This window comes from Pygocentrus nattereri, chromosome 14, assembly GCF_015220715.1.
Source record: "Pygocentrus nattereri isolate fPygNat1 chromosome 14, fPygNat1.pri, whole genome shotgun sequence".
NCBI lineage: Eukaryota > Metazoa > Chordata > Actinopteri > Characiformes > Serrasalmidae > Pygocentrus > Pygocentrus nattereri.
Window position 1 is genome coordinate 30477587 of NC_051224.1, and position 16610 is coordinate 30494196.

Here is a 16610-nt window from a genome sequence, read left to right on the forward strand (position 1 = left end):
CACACACACACACACACACACACACACACACACACATTCGATACCTACATAATACTCAAACTGAAATAAACACATTAACATATGCAACAATAAAACAAACTTGCAATGTAGCTAGCACAACTACCCAAAAACATTTCTATTGAAATACTCTTAAGGGCAAAATCATGTGTGTTGTGTGCAGGGGCCCAGAGTATGGCTATAACACTTTATGGGCTCCCAGGACTTATGAAAGCCAACAAAAACCCCAGTGCTGAAGAGACTGCAGAGGACCACACACATACACAAAAATTTGCCAGTAATGTTACTACCTTCCACCTACATCTATATACACGTCTATAGATAGTAAGGATGTACAGTGATTTCATATCACATTGATACTGACAGATAATTGCTTTAAAAAATTACAGCCATTGGACAGTTTCCCATGTTTCCCATCAATTTTCACATGGAATTTATTGTAATCCTAAGGAGCAGAACATTTAGGTGAAACTTGGCTGCTGTGCTTAAATATCTGCATCTTTATATTCCACTACAGATACAGTCCACATTTCTCTGTTCATTTCCGAATTTCCACATTTTATAAATGTTTGCGTGCCAACACTGGCAGAAATGTACAAAGAAAAATTCCGATATTGGCATCAGGCCAGAATTCCTATTTGCGCACATCTATAGACAGATGGATGGACCCATGGATAGATAGATAAATAAATAGATGGACAGATGACTTCTGACTAACAACATCAACAACACATACACACTCATCCACGTTTTATAGTACTAATATCAGCAACACAGGTTTAATTATACAATTTGAACATCCAGAATTATTTGTGCAATGGGGATGCCTTGAAAAGGCTCCATGTGTGGTCAGTTGGCTGGTAGTGTCATGGCAGCAGAGTAATAGTAGGCATACATGTATATGTATATGTATGTGTGTACGTATGTGTGTGCGTGCATGAGAGAGAGAGAGAGAGAGAGAGAGAGAGAGAGAGAGAGAGAGAGAGAGAGAGAGAGAGAGAGAGAGAGAGAGAGACAGAGGTGTAATGGCCCATGTCGTACCACACAAGTCGCTATGGCTGCTCCTCTCTGCAGCACCATGTGCACCAATATTTACCTAAAGGATCAACCAGCACATGTAGCACTCTCTGCTGAGCTCACTCATTCATCCACACAAACACATATCTCGTTACTAGCGTAACCCTAAAGCGGTTCAGACTATAATCTCAGGGCACAAACTGTTGTCTTGAGTGACATGGCTGACACTCTGAGTAAGCTCCTTCTCTAGTGCACACTGGATCATGCCCCACTAAATACTGTCCTCACTGCTAAATGTCAAATGATACAGGTGTACCCAGTAGTGTGGTAATTGGCCAATTCACATCACAAACATTTCCCTTTGTACGCTACAAGTATCTAACAGGTGGTCTAACAGCATTGAGGCCAAAAAGAAAATTGAGCAATCTCTATACTTGCCACAGGTTAAGTAATTGTTAGTAAGCTAGCATTATGCTATTGAGCTGAAGGCATATGCTGGTTAAATGACTTATGATTGGATAAATATGGTGCTGGGTTATTACAGTTTACTTAAATTATTACCAAGACAAAAACTAGAAGTGAAAAATTGTACTCAGCTGTAATAAAAAACAGAAAAATAAATCTAATCAAAATACAATTATTGAGAAAGAGCTTTTGTTTTTGTTTTTTGAGAGTGTAAATGAAAGTTTGGAAGTGGACCCCTCTGATGATTTTAAGTAAAGAAGGAGCTGAGCTAAGTCTGTTGTGTTAATTCTATTCTAAGCCTACCAAATACCTACTGTCAGAGCAATCATCACAGCACTAAAAAATTAAAATGAAATTACACAAAAACCTAAACCAAAAAATCAGATAAAACAAATTATTAATGCACCTTTAAAACTAACTAACCTTGAAACTAAATCGAAATGAAAAACTTAAAAAATGAAAAAAATAAACAGTAGGTGGAGTAGCTCAGGGTATGTATAATGGTGTGCCAAACATAAACTCTAAGTCCAAAAGTATCCAGAAGTATCCCCTTCTAAGTAAAATCTGCTACTTTAAGGTACATCCATTGGTGACACCCCTATTGCTTGTATAATCTCCACAGAGAAGTGCGAGCAACAGAATGAGATGCTCTGAAGAAGCTGCACACAAGGTCACCATACCAGTTGTTGAAAGTCAGCTAGAGTAGTCTACTGGGCTGTGGAGCAGTACAACTGTATCGTGTGGGTTGATGAAGCATCATCTAATACCTTTGGGATGAGCTGGAGTGATGTTTATGATCTAGAACTAATCATCCAATATCAGTACCTGACCTCACTAATGGGAATGCAACCATATCGCCTCAGCAATGTTCACAGAAGACTTCACAGAACAGAAGGCTGTTACTGCAGCAAACAGGGGACCATAGGCCTACTAATAACCTTGATTTCAGAGGAAACATTGGATAAGCAGGTGTACACAAACATACACAGGAATGTTGCGAATAAGTTTAAAAAGTGCAGGGAGGTCTACGGTAAATTTGGGCCAAGCCTGGCCTGGAGCTGCTACAGGAGTAGCAGTACACTCAGATTTCCCCTTGGAGCAATTAAGGCTCTCCCTAAAAGAGAGTGAACGAGAGAGAGGGAGAGAGACTCACACCTACACACAGAGAGGGGCATTCAAGCTTGTGCCCATGCACATACACCTAAATGGCTTAAACTTAAGTCGACTGCATTTAGGCCTCGATGCAAGTCAACATTTATGAGAGATCTCATACCAGACATGATTATACTACTTCTTTTACTTTAAACATACAATGCGCACACAAACGCCTTTGCAGGGCAGTGTTTCCCATAGTTCCTAATGAGTGCCTGTCTGTATCTGTGTGCTTGTGTGTGTTTGGAAGGAGGGGTGGGTGGGGTGGGGGTGCTAAAAGCAGTGACTGATGAGGAGAGGTTAAGAGAACTGAACCCATTAAAGTCACCAAAACAAGAATGGAGAGAGAGAGAGAGAGAGAGAGAGAGAGAGAGAGAGAGTGAGAGTGTGTGTGTGGGGGGGATATAACTTACTGCTCCTTATAGACACATAAATGAAACAGATTATAAAGGCTGACAGCAAAGGCAAGCACATATACACTTTCTCTCTTTCACACAGTCCACAGAGTGCAGGGAAAATGTCATTTTTATAACTCAGAATCCGGATCATCAAGTTGCATTAGCGATCTCCCCATGCAGTTTCAGTGAGACTACAAAATCAATCCTGCTTTCAATAAATATCTCATCCAGGACTTTTCAGTTGTTTTCAGTAAGACCAAATCTGCTTTCATGAAGCCTGATAAACATTCAGAGGGCCAACTAAATCTTACAATGAACAGATCATAGAGGCAGAAATAACACTGTAGTGCTGGGGCTGTGCATAAACCTTCTCAGCATGTAGTGCTGATGCCATGAAAGTTGCAAGCGTAGTAGCACATATTATAAAATTGTAGCACTTGTTAATTCAGAACAATTATTGGAACAATTCGTCATTCTAACTGGGAAAAACAAAATCTTGTAAATTTTGTGAAATATACTTTTATATATTTATACATTTTATACAATATACATTTCCTTCAGAATAACTCAGATTCTCCAAAACAATGCACAACAGGCACTTAAACAGCATTTTTGTGCATTATTACAAGGGAAAAAACGCTGTTTGAAAGCACACACCAGCAGGATTACACAGCTGCTGTCATGATGCTCAATGTTATTTATTTTAAGAATACAGGCTACAGACAGCAAAGGCAGTAAGTACAAGTGGTGCCTGAGCCTCTGAGGATGTTTTGGGGCTGACTCATTTTTAGCAGGCAAATGGTAAAGTCTCAAATTGTAGTTGGTTTTACTCTTAGTTTACCACTGGCACTGCAGTCCCAAACTGCACAACTTTTGGGCATTTTATAAATCATGAAGCCCTTTGTTTACAGACATCTGAATTCATCCTAGTGAGTGAATTACCTGATGGACTACAACTAATATACACTCTAGAAATGAATTTGTTTCACAGTTCTTATGACTGTACTTGCAGGGTTGGCTTTGACAGTGTGTTTCATACTGCAAATATCATATAATGACAATATTTCACAAATTATATAATTACAGTTACATGACTGCATACGTAGTTATACGACTTTCATATGCATGCGGCTGTGATTTTTTTTTCTTCTATGAGATGTATTACAAAAACGTTCTATCTTTAGTCTGACGTTAAGATTTGTCACATCAAGATTTTTCACAAATATACATTTCACAGTTGTAACAAACATGTAATTAAATAATGTTAAAAATGATTGTTAGAGATCTAAATGACTTCTATTACTGATTTAAGAAGGTCAAAACAAAACTAAATTAGGATAAACTAGAAGTTAAGAATATTGTGATAATTCCCCTTGCTGTTTTACAAGGCATGGCCACTCCTGTTTCAGTGTCCTTTGTCCAAAATTATAGCTGGTCTGCGAGCCGCGCTAACATTATTCCTCGAAATAAACAGCCAAACATTCAACTCTGCCATCACCCTAAATTTTACTTGAATAACGTTTCATTAACATTAACACACAAAGGTGGATGGTGGAGATTGTGTCTACAGTGCGCTGTTTTTTTTTTTAAAAAGAAGACATCTCAAAAATGAAACTATCTTTCTGCAATATAAACAAATGACACCATTACGGAAGTAGTGAACCATGCCACCCGTCACAGTTGCCTAAAAACAAGAGAAATTTAACAATTTAAACTAAAGTCAGGACACTGCTTGGGATCTCCTAAAGTTTGAACGACGTTTAGTAAATTTTGTCTATTTAGGATGCTTCTGTACTACTATTTTTATTTGGAGAGTTAGGATGTCCCTGTAACATGGCTACAATTCCTAATGTGTGTGTGTTTATATGTCTATGTTCCAGATATCTAAGATACTTCTTGTTCTTCTTGTGTTCTTTGGAAAATCCAGGCAGAGCACTCATACCAATGAACATAAAAACACTACCATTGGCAAATACGTCTGGACCTGAATACTAAATTATTAACAGGCAGAGTGAAGATGGAAAGAGAGGAGAAAAAAGATCTGAAGCCTAATAAAGGATGACAAAGTTAGATCAGATTCCACTTTCTTACATCAACCATCAGAATGGAGAATGTGATTTTGACCAAGGCATGATTGTTGAAGCCGGATGAGCTGATCTGAGTATTTATATATATCCTGGGATTTTCACTCACAACAGACCCTAGAGTTTACTCAGAATGGTGCACTAATGAAAAGAACATCCAGTGAATGGCAGTGACACCTTAATGACACCTTATTGATTTTTTCATGGGTCAATGGAGAATAGTCAGACTGGTTTTAGCTGACAGAAATACCCTATTTATCACTAGAAAAAAAATTAAAGACTGTTTATGAACTGGAAGCTATGCCAAAATTCCTACACTCATTTATTTTCAAAACATTCTCATATGCAAAAGTATTCACAGTTTTAAAGCAAGCGATATCACAGCACATAGATACATCATCTTAATACACCAATTTGTAAACTGGGAGTGTGCCATTTTTAAATTAACATATACTATATTGCCTGAAATATGTTAATGACTGCATAAAATCTAGCATTAAGCAGTTTAAATCTCACAGGCCATAAAATGAGTCAAACAAAGAACAGAGGCTGGTATAGCAGCAAAAGGGGACCAACTCAATCTATCCTTCCAGCAGGGGTGGGAATCACAAGAGGCCTTACATTACAATATTATCTAGACATTTGAGCCACAATACTATTCTATTTTAATTTTAAAGATCTGTGGTTTGCTAAATATAGCTTGATGATATACTGCACTGCATTACATATTTATGTATTACTTTTGACAAGTTATAACTCCAAAAGACAACTTTCACAAAATAAAATGTTTTAGCTAATTCTGCTTTAAATTAAATGAAAATGTTTTAATACATTTACATACATTCTAGATCGTACGTTTTTATCCAGTGTGACTTACAATGGTTGATGAATATTAGGGGTCTACTCCAAGAACTCTTTTTGGTATGGCATTACCTTTTCAGAAACTTTAAAAATAAATGACAACACCTCACAACATCATTTTTTCACTCAAAGTATCACAATGCCATGTTGTATAAATTGTTTCAAATACTTCCCAGGCAGACCTCTCTCATTCTGTCTGTCTGTCTGTCTCTCTCTCTCTGTTTCTCACACTCTCACACACACACGCGCACACACACGGCATTAGTCTGTGATATATAGTAATGAACAAGAGCAGATGAGCAGCCCTGCTTGTCTCACACATATCTCCTGTGTTTACTCTACCAGGGGAATGCGCGTTTGTGTGCAGCTCTACTGTCTGGCTGTGTAGAACGTAACACATGCATGTGTGTCTGTGTGTGTACATCAAAGAGGGTATCTGAGGGTCACGGGGTGAGATAAGCAAAGTATAAAAATGTGAATGAAATATGGATGTAGCAGTAACTGCTGGATCAGACCATGCACAGTCATATACACAGATAAGAGAGACAGATCACACTGTTGTACTATGAACATGTTTTATATACTATCTGTCTCCATTACTACTTGACTAACAAACACACTTTAATTTAAAGCTATAAGCAAGTATTTCTGTAGTCGGTTTATATGTAGTCTATCTTTTGATCACTCAACTAGGACCAGATTGATGAGAACATTTTTGGTGGCAAAAACTAATACTGATTTTAGGGGGGTAAAATTCTGATAACCGAAAAAATGTTTTCAACTTTATATTTATATTTTGGATTTCAATTTTATATTCAAACAATTTTGGTTAAACAGTGTCTTACTGAATGATAGGATCGCCAATCAGTTCTCAATTATCACACTTCTTAAACTTCTGAAACAACAGAAACTGTTGAGTGGAGACACCCAGAATGCTTTGCGCTTTTGTTTTATCACTTATTATTTTATAAATTTTCATTAGCATTCTTCAAAAAAGTTTATCAGCATTCCCATTCTAAATGTTAAATTTGCATGCATTTTATATGTTTTCATAACACTTAGCATGATGGTGTTCTGTGTTCAGACCAGTTCAGCGTGTACTGCCATCACATAGTTAAACAGACAGTCTTTCACTTGTGTTTGTGAATTGGAATCCAGAAATGGCCCTAGAATCAGTGTGTTATTGCCAGTGTTATCAAGAAAATACTGTGAATGCCCAGTTAATTGACATATCAATCAAGCCCTATAGCTGACTATTCTAAGGATAACAGCTTTGTTTCAGTGAGGAAAAAAATTAAACAAGGTCACAACAAACCAGAATTAGAAAATTTGCTTTAATCTTTCCACTGAAAGATTAAACCTTTTTACTTTAACATTTTATTTCTCAGTAGAAAGTGCTTCTGAATAAAAAGTATAATTGCAAGCAATAAATCATATGGCTAAAATATGTATGTCTCTAAACAGTAAATTATTATTAATATTACACTGCCTGGTCAAAAAAAAAAAAGGTCACACGCTCTAATATTTCGTTGGACCACCTTTAGCTTTGATTACGGCACACATTCGCTGTGGCATCGTTTCCACAAGCTTCTGCAATGCCAGCACATTTATTTCTGTCCAGAGATGCATTAATTTCCCCCAAGATCTTATACTAATGATGGGAGATTTGGACCACTGTGCAAAGTCTTCTCTAGCACATCCCAAAGATTCTCAATGGGGTTCAGGTCTGGACTCTAACCATGTGTAAAAATGATGTCTCATGCTCCCTGAACCACTCTTTCACAATTTGAGCCCGATGAATACTGGCACTGTCATCCTGGAATATGCCCGTGCCATCAAGAAAGAAAAAATCCAGTGGCTGAATAACCTGGTCGTTCGGTATATTCAGGTAGTCAGCTGACCTCATTCTTTGGGCACATAATGTTGCTGAACCTAGCCCTGACCAACTGCAGCAACCCCAGATCATAGCACTACCCCCACAGGCTTGTACGGTAGGCACTAGGCATGATGGGTGCATCACTTCAGCTGCCTATCTTCTTACCCTGATGCGCCCACCACTCTGGAACAGGGCAAATAGCAGTTTTTGCCAGTTAGCCTCACTAATAACTGGCTTTCTTATGTATGTATTTCTTATGTCTTTGCATTGTGCCGTGTGGAAATGCTCTTACTTTCAGTATTTAACATATCCCTGAGTTCTACTGTTGTTTTGTTTGATTTCACCAAACGTTTAAGTGATTGCCGATCATGATCATTCAAGATTTTTTTTCCGACCACATTCCATCCTCGAAGATGATGCTTCCCCACTGTCCTTTCACTTTTTAATAATGCGTTGGACAGTTCTTAACCTGATTTTAGTAGTTTCAGCAATCTCCTTAGATGTTATCTCTGCTTGATGTATGCCAATAATTTGATCCTTCTGAAACAGATTAACATCTTTTCCACGACCATAGGATGTGTCTTTCACCATGGTTGTTGAACAAATGAGAAGCTACTGACTGCATCAGTTAGGATTAAATAACTTGTTGCCAGCTGAAACATAATAACCCATGTAGTAATTATCCAATGGGAAGCTCTTATCTATTTGCTTAGTTAAATCCAGGAGGTGACCTTTTTATGGCCAGGCAGTGTATTTTTATTATTATTATTATTATTATTACTACCTTTGATTACCTCATCTTAGTCATGTTTTTTTTCACTTTTCCTTTAAAAAAAAGATTTTCACATTTCCTTTTCTCAATTCTAGAACACAATCATTATTCAATTATTATCTATTTCCCTTTTTCTCACTGTTAAATGCCTAGACAACATCTGATACATCACTGGCTAAGGATTTCTGCATTGAACATTACCATGTTTATGGCTGGCATATGGGATGTAGGGATTGACACACACACAATGCACTAATGATGGCACACTTAAAAACAGCTTCACTGAAATGTTCCTCTCTTCCTTAAGACACTCTAGTTTATTTACCATAATGTTACCTTTACTGCGCCGACTGAGCTGATTCATTTTGTTTGTGCATCACATGTGCTGTGACTTTGTATGTCTTATTTTCTCAAGTTTATTTCGGTTTTGTGGCTTCATTGTTTAAAGTTCTGTCTGTGCCACATATTATTTCCTCTTATGATGCAACAAATCGACAGAAGTCATACTGTCCCTGTATCTACTTTTTTGTAACTGGGGGAAAAAAACATCATACAAAGACTTTGCCAATGCACTCAGAGAAACAAATACTTTTAAAAATGTCAACCCAAGTATATGCAATGTGGGAGTGTGTATGTGTATAGGTGTGTGTACTCACTCTTGTTGGCCACCAGAGCTATAACTGGTTGTACTTCAGACTCCTCATTTGCTTTCTTCACCATGCTGTACCAGTCCTCTAGATTCTCAAAACTTTGAGAGTTAGTGATGTCATACACCAAGAGAACACCCTGCACACACAAACACAGGCACATTACAAATTACATAAAGTATATTACATTAATAACTCTCCCTATTCAAAACACATAGTATGATATATTAGATCTATATATCACTTATTGTTAAGCATATACCCCACTCATATATTAGTGCCATTTTCAATAACATGCAGTATATGGGCTTCAGTACTTACACAGACTGCCAGAAATATACCTCACCAAGAAAACAGGAACATTATTCATTCATTCCATATATTAATATAGTTAATAATAGCTGTACAATTTTATAAAGCTGTTTCACTTTAAGGGCAATAGAGCCTTGGCAGTGCTGTAATCCACTCTGTCCAGCACACATGGCAGTGTGCTCTTGTGTCAGGGTGAGTGCGTATGGGACTTTCACTCCCATCATTTGTGTGCATGTGTGTGTGTGTGTGTGTGTGTGTGTGTGTGTGTGTGTGTGTGTGTGTGCCAGTGTGACAGTGAGTGAGTATGTGAGATTGAGCAGTAGGTGGCACTAGTGTATGTGGTGTTGGTAGTCTCCATGCAGACCTTGTTGCCCAACTGACCCCTTCTCTGGGCAAGCACGCTAGGGCTATTCCCCTATGTACAAAGCTTGGGACCAGTTATATACGAACTGACATCAAGAACAGTGTGAGTGAGCCCTGGAAGGACTGTGAGTGTACGTGTTTTACTACAGCTCTCCTGGGACTAAACCATGCACTTATTACTCTAATAGATTAGAAATCCTTATAACAATAACAAATGCATGCTAACACTTTACTTAGGTAAAACTATTTAAACAAGCAGAGAAATCCTGTCAAAAGTGTGTTTTTCTCAATCAAGTTTCAATCAAAAACAATTGTGTTCCTTGGTAGAAGAGGAATTATTTTATTGTCATAAGAATTAGGTGAAATGTTGTGCAGTCATTTTTGAAAGAAAAAAAAAATGCACATTATATTTATGTTAATGTTTAATGAAAACAAATAGCACAACTGGAAATGCAGAAACAAATGCATGATCAAAATAAATAAAACATTTGGAAATGCAGACACAAACCTGTCAATACAGAATGTAAATCGATTGTAACTACATTTGTAATTTATTCATATTTGCATATTTGTAGCTATTAATGTCAATGTAATTTACTATGGAACTATGCAGTGAATTGTACAATTACAATTAAGTTGAACTCAAATAGTCAAACCCACACATATATCCCGATACTTTTCATGAGGAACTTTCACAATACCAAAACTAAATACTACTCATCTGAGGGTGTGTGTGTGTGTGTGTGTGTCTGTGTGTGTACCTGAGCACCATAGATATATTTATCCAGCATCTTTCCTCCAATAGTTTGTCCCCCGATGTCCCACACTTGCAAAGTGACGTTCAAGTTTCCTGTAACAGCAGATGATAGTATGCACATGCTTTCCAGTGTTATGTCCTAATCAAACAATGACAATGTTAGAATAAGGCATTTGACTACACTTAACAATAAGCACACAACTATAATATGTGGTTGCAATGCACCGTTCTCTTCCTTTAAATTTTATTTTCCTAAAAAAAAAAAAAGTATCTTTTTAGCTCTGTGCTGTTTTATGGCCCCAGAGTACTACAAGGTAATATCAATGCTGTAATGTAATACAAGCTATTTATTTAGTCATGTAATATAATAAATGTCAAATGTAATATCAATCTTTTAATACAATACAAAAGTGTTTGGGCAAATAAGTGTGTGCAAATGTGGACATAACTGTGGGTGTACATTGGCAGTTGTGCATATTTGTATATCAGTGTTGCACACAGGTTTGCTCTCTAAACATGCATTTGGACAACAACATAGACTGTTGGATGGTTATATATATTAAGTGCGGTTCGCACTTCATACACTTATTTATTGTATAGACTTTTAACAAAAGTTTTCTTTTCTGGATAGTATGTAGATCACATGTAGATTGCACAAGTGGTCAAATGTGGTATGTACTGTACTCTGGGCAGCTGAAAGAACCTCAACTATACAAAATGTTTCAGCTCTGAATTCTGCAGCCACAGAGTTCAAGCCAGCAACATAATCATGCACAAACTGACCATTAGCCCTCTAACTCACTCTGCTGCAACAATGTACACAAATTCACACCACAAAACTAACTACAATTTTACAATAAAATCAAAACAAAGAGTTCCAGAAATTACTCAATAAGAGTTTTGAAATCAGATCAGCTTGATTTCCACAGTCAAATTGAGTTCAGAACTTTCCAAATGAAAACATACTTTTCTAAGCTGGATTCTAAGGTGTCCCAATTTAATAACTGCTTTAATTTCTTTAATTGCTACTGGATATTTACATTTAATACAGTAATTATTTTTTTTAAACACAGTAACTGTCATCCCCAGTAGAATTAATTATTCATCCACTTCCTAGTACAGTGCATTGCCATATCTCTGAGATTACCTACACAACTACACCCAATAATAAATCAGTCCAAAAATACGCACCACCATTTTAAAAAGTCGTTTTCTGCATGATTATCACTTTCTGACAACAGCTAAATTACTGACGATTATGAATATTTGGGATTTATTACACTGATCACAAGTCGACACTGCCTATTGTCCAGTTCCTCCTGGGCACAACATTTCACATTTCACATTTGAGGACTGGTACAGCCTGTGGCTCAAGTGGCTACTTGCACTGGACTGTCTGAGGGTTTTTTCCTTGTAACAAACCACCAGACCAGTTCAACTTCCACACATTCACAAATACAACTCCAATTCCAATGAAGTGGGACGTTGTGTAAAACATAAATAAAAACAGAATACGATGATTTGCAAATCCTTTTCAACCTATATTCAATTGAATACACTACAAAGACAAGATATTTAATGTTCAAACAGATAAATTTTATTGTTTTTTGCAAATATTCACTCATTTTGAATTTGATGCCTGCAACATGTTTCAAAGAAGAAAAGACTGGGAAAGCTGTGGAATGCTCAAAAAACACCTATTTGGAACATTCCACAGGTGAACAAGTTAATTGGAAACAGGTGAGTGTCATGATTGGGTATAAGGGGAGCATCCCTGAAAGGCTCAGTCGTTCACAAGCAAGGACAGGGTGAGGTTCACCACTTTGTGAACAACTGTGTGAGCAAATAGTCCAACAGTTTAAGAACAATGTTTCTCAATGTGCAATTGCAAGGAATTTAGGGATTTCATCATTTACAGTCCATAATACCATCAAAAGATTCAGAGAATCTGGAGAAATCTCTGCAAGTAAGCGGCAAGGCGGAAAACCAACATTGAATGCCCACGACCTTCGATCCCTCAGGCAGCATTGCATTAAAAACTGATATCATTCTGTAACGGATATTACCACATTGGCTTAGGAACACTTCAGAAAACCATTGTCAGTGAACACAGTTTGTCGCTCCATCTACAAGTGCAAGTTAAAACTCTGCCATGCAAAGCGAAAGCCATATATCAACAACACCCAGAAACACCGCCAGCTTCTCTGGGCCCGAGCTCATCTGAGATGGACTGACGCAAAGTGGAAAAGTGCCCTGTGGTCTGACGAGTCCACATTTCAAATTGTTTTTAGAAATCATGGACGTTGTTTCCTCCGGGCCAAAGAGGAAAAGGACTGTCCAGATTGTTATCAGTGCAAAGTTCAAAAGCCAGCATCTCTGATGGTTTGGGGGTGTGTTAGTGCCCATGGCATGGGTAACTTGCACATCTGTGAAGGCACCATTAATGCTGAAAGGTACATACAGGTTTTGGAGCAACATATGCTGCCATCCAAGCAACGTCTTTTTCAGGGATGTCCCTGCTTATTTCAGCAAGACAATGCCAAGCCACATTCTGCACGTGTTACAACACCGTGGCTTCATAGTAAACGACTGCAGGTACTAGACTGGCTTTCCTGCAGTCCAGACTTGTCTCCCATTGAAAATGTGTGGCTCATTATGAAGCGCAAAATACGACAACGGAGACCCCAGATGGTTGAGCAACTGAAGTTGTACATCAAGCAAGAATGGGAAAGAATTCCACTTACAAAGCTTCAACAATTAGTGTCCTCAGTTCCCAAATGCTTATTGAGTGTTGTTAAAAGGAAAGGTGATGTAACACAGTGGTAAACATACAACTTCTTTGGAATGTGTTGTAGGCATCAAATTCAAAATAAGTGAACACTTGCAAAAAACAATAAAGTTTATCCGTTTGAACATTAAATATCTTGTCTTTGTAGTGTATTCAGTTGAATATAGGTTGAAAAGCATTTACAAATCATTGCATTCTGTTTTTATTTATGTTTTACACAACGTCCCAACTTCATTGGAATTGGGGTTGTATGCAACTTTAACAAAAACTACTTTTCACCCTCCCACATGAGATCCAGAGCCTGTTTGATCAGACCTGGAGCTAACTGCATTAATTTAGACTTAGTCAGCATTCTCCCACTGTTAAAGCAACAATTATTCCTTAGCATGGAAGTAAAATTGAAATTCTACTGCAGTTACATAAAGAGTTTCTAAAAAACAGCCCTAAAACAACAGAATATAGAAAAAATGTATACTTCTAACTAAAAACTCAACTAACAGGATTTTGTGACAAGATGCATGTATGAGTGGAACTTCCAATTCCAGTCACATTGTTTGTCTTAAAAAGTATTGTGACATTAATACCAAAACAAATTTTCACAGTTTACTTTCATAAACAAACACAATAATATACCAACAGATTCAACTAGTTGAGTTGCATCCCAGTCTTGTCTTGGTACACATGCCTAAAACCTAGCTCCCTCATTAGCCTCCCTCTCTCTCTCTGTCTCTGTTTGCATTTACTGGTCTCTGCCAAATCCACTAGCACAGGAAAATATATGTGGTGTTAAGAAAAACAACGATAATTAAAATACAAAATATGAAGAGGGAAACTAGCAAATTTGTAGAGTGTCAGAGAAGAGGAGATGTGTGTATGTTACATAAGGCACTATACATACATAGGCACAAATCATAGAAAAGGTCTGTACCCACTTTCTCTCTGTCCCTCTCTCTGCTGGAAGCATACAGTGTTACAGTCATTACATCCAGACTACACATCACCACGTAAAGCCATACTGAACCAACCATGAAGCACCTCATGTGTGTTTCCACCCCACTCTCTTCACTCAGTTATATAAAATATACATATTCTTTATTTATTCTATAATTCAGTCTTTACGGTAAGTGAATCCCTTCGGCTTGCAGCCAGTGCAGATTCTGCTGATGTGGTATAAAAACTAGAGCCTGCGTTTCCCAAACCCCTGAAAACCGCTCCAAACAGCACACACACATATACACACATACACACACGGCTGAGTTATGGTGCATGGGAGCGTGAAAACAAAAACAAGAAGCCTTGCTAATCTCTCCTCCCTGCATGGGAACAGGGCTGAAAACAAACGCAGCAAGGAAAAAGTGTGAGCACTATGTTAAATATGTCAAAAACATTTTTCTGTGCCGCTGTTATGAAAAATAGACAGTTTCTCCTAAGTCTCCTGCAAGACTGTCTGGATCAATTTATGAATTCAGGCATTCAGAAAGCTGCAATAAATATAGTACTCTACTAAAACTCAACAAACATTGAGAAAAATAAATACTTTATAATAGCAGTAGCTGCGGAAAGTTGTTTACAAGCCAAGACAACATAAGTAAAAACTATTAGTGTACTTTGATCCACCCCATATAATACATATTTTCTGTAAATCTGAGGTCATACTAAAATTATTTTTTTAATTTAAGGTAACGTTAACCTTCATACCATTTACAAACATTCTAGAGCACCTAGTGTGTGTTGAATTGAATCAATCATGATTAACTGCAATGAATAATACAATTTCTTCTCTAAACAACTGCACACAGATATCTATAACAGGACGTCTGGGATGCTTTTACTGCAACTAGATTAAAAACATCTATTCATGTTGCTAAGGAGTTCACTGGAAGTTTGCTGTGACACACTACTTTAGCGTCAACTCATCTTTGATCTGGCCTTAGTAGAGAAATTAATACCAAGAGAAAGTGCGTGTGATTCTGCAGCGTGAACAATACAACACAGAGCCATTTTATATATCTATGTATCTAAAAAAAACACCATAAAACAGAAACACTACAGGTATTTCAGTCAATTAACTCTGAGAAGACAACTTAGTGCTATGGGTCTGAAAGGATGTGTCACTATCAAGAAGCTATTTTAGAATAAAATAAATGGGTAGAATTTGCAAATCTAACCAAGAATCTGCTGGTGTTCTCAGCACAACTGATTGACCACCCCAAAGTCCAGGCCTCATCATCACTGAATGTGTTTGCGAATAGTTGGATTGTGAGTATGTCTAAAACTGAACTTTAGGAGTGTTGAAAAATATTCCCGCAGAGTTCTTTTTAAAACAAAGCATCCAGACAGGAATTGAAGCTGTAATAAAGGCAAAGAGTAGACACACTAAATACTTAAAACTGTGATGATATATTTAGTTGTAAGTAAGGCTTCGGTGTAATTTTCTGCTGAAGGTTTTCTACTTTTCCCCCCCAACATTTCTGCATAGTGGTCATTTTTACTGATAATTAAAAAATTAAAGTTGATCTTTCGCTTTTACACAGTACCGTATTTAACCGCAATACTTCATAATCTTTGAAAACTACATAAGAAAGCTGACTTGAGCATAGATCGTGTCATGAGCATCCTGAGCTTTCAAATTATTATTCACACACTGCAGAGCTGTCAAGTAACCCAACCAACTCTATAATATTCCAAAGAATTCATGTCAAGTATCTTTAGATCACCAGGAGCCTGTACAAACACATCTCACAAGTCACATAACATGGAAAGTGTCTAAACTTAGCATTAGAGAACAATATCTGTTGCTTTAGTGAAGAGCACTCAATGTGAATAAAACTGAGAAGACTCAGACACCTCACCGCAGAGACACACACACACACACACACACACACACACACAGTAAGAAACTAACTGCTGAACACCTCTGACAAATGTACTGTGGTACAGCCACAGGGCTACAGAAACTGCATTCACACAAGACCAAACAAAACACTGAAACTCTTCATTCCCTTAAACTTTCAATGATGATGGGCAGCACCCATATATTAAACTACATTCAATCATGAAAAAGAACGATGTTCAAAATGCTGAGTAGGCACAGCACACA

The 16610-nt window shown here is 37.4% G+C and overlaps 1 protein-coding gene across 2 annotated transcripts in view; it reads right to left on the reverse strand.

Annotated features, from left to right (window-relative positions):
• The window catches only part of rab28 (RAB28, member RAS oncogene family), a 41431-nt gene that overhangs the window by 15789 nt on the left and 9032 nt on the right, over positions 1–16610 (reverse strand). For both annotated transcript variants that reach the window (XM_017705394.2, XM_017705395.2), the window contains exons 3-4: positions 10727–10815; positions 9300–9429 (exon numbers count right to left, since the gene is read on the reverse strand). In XM_017705394.2, coding sequence (XP_017560883.1) covers positions 9300–9429; positions 10727–10815 — 219 coding nt within the window. The remainder of the gene's footprint in view (positions 1–9299; positions 9430–10726; positions 10816–16610) is intronic.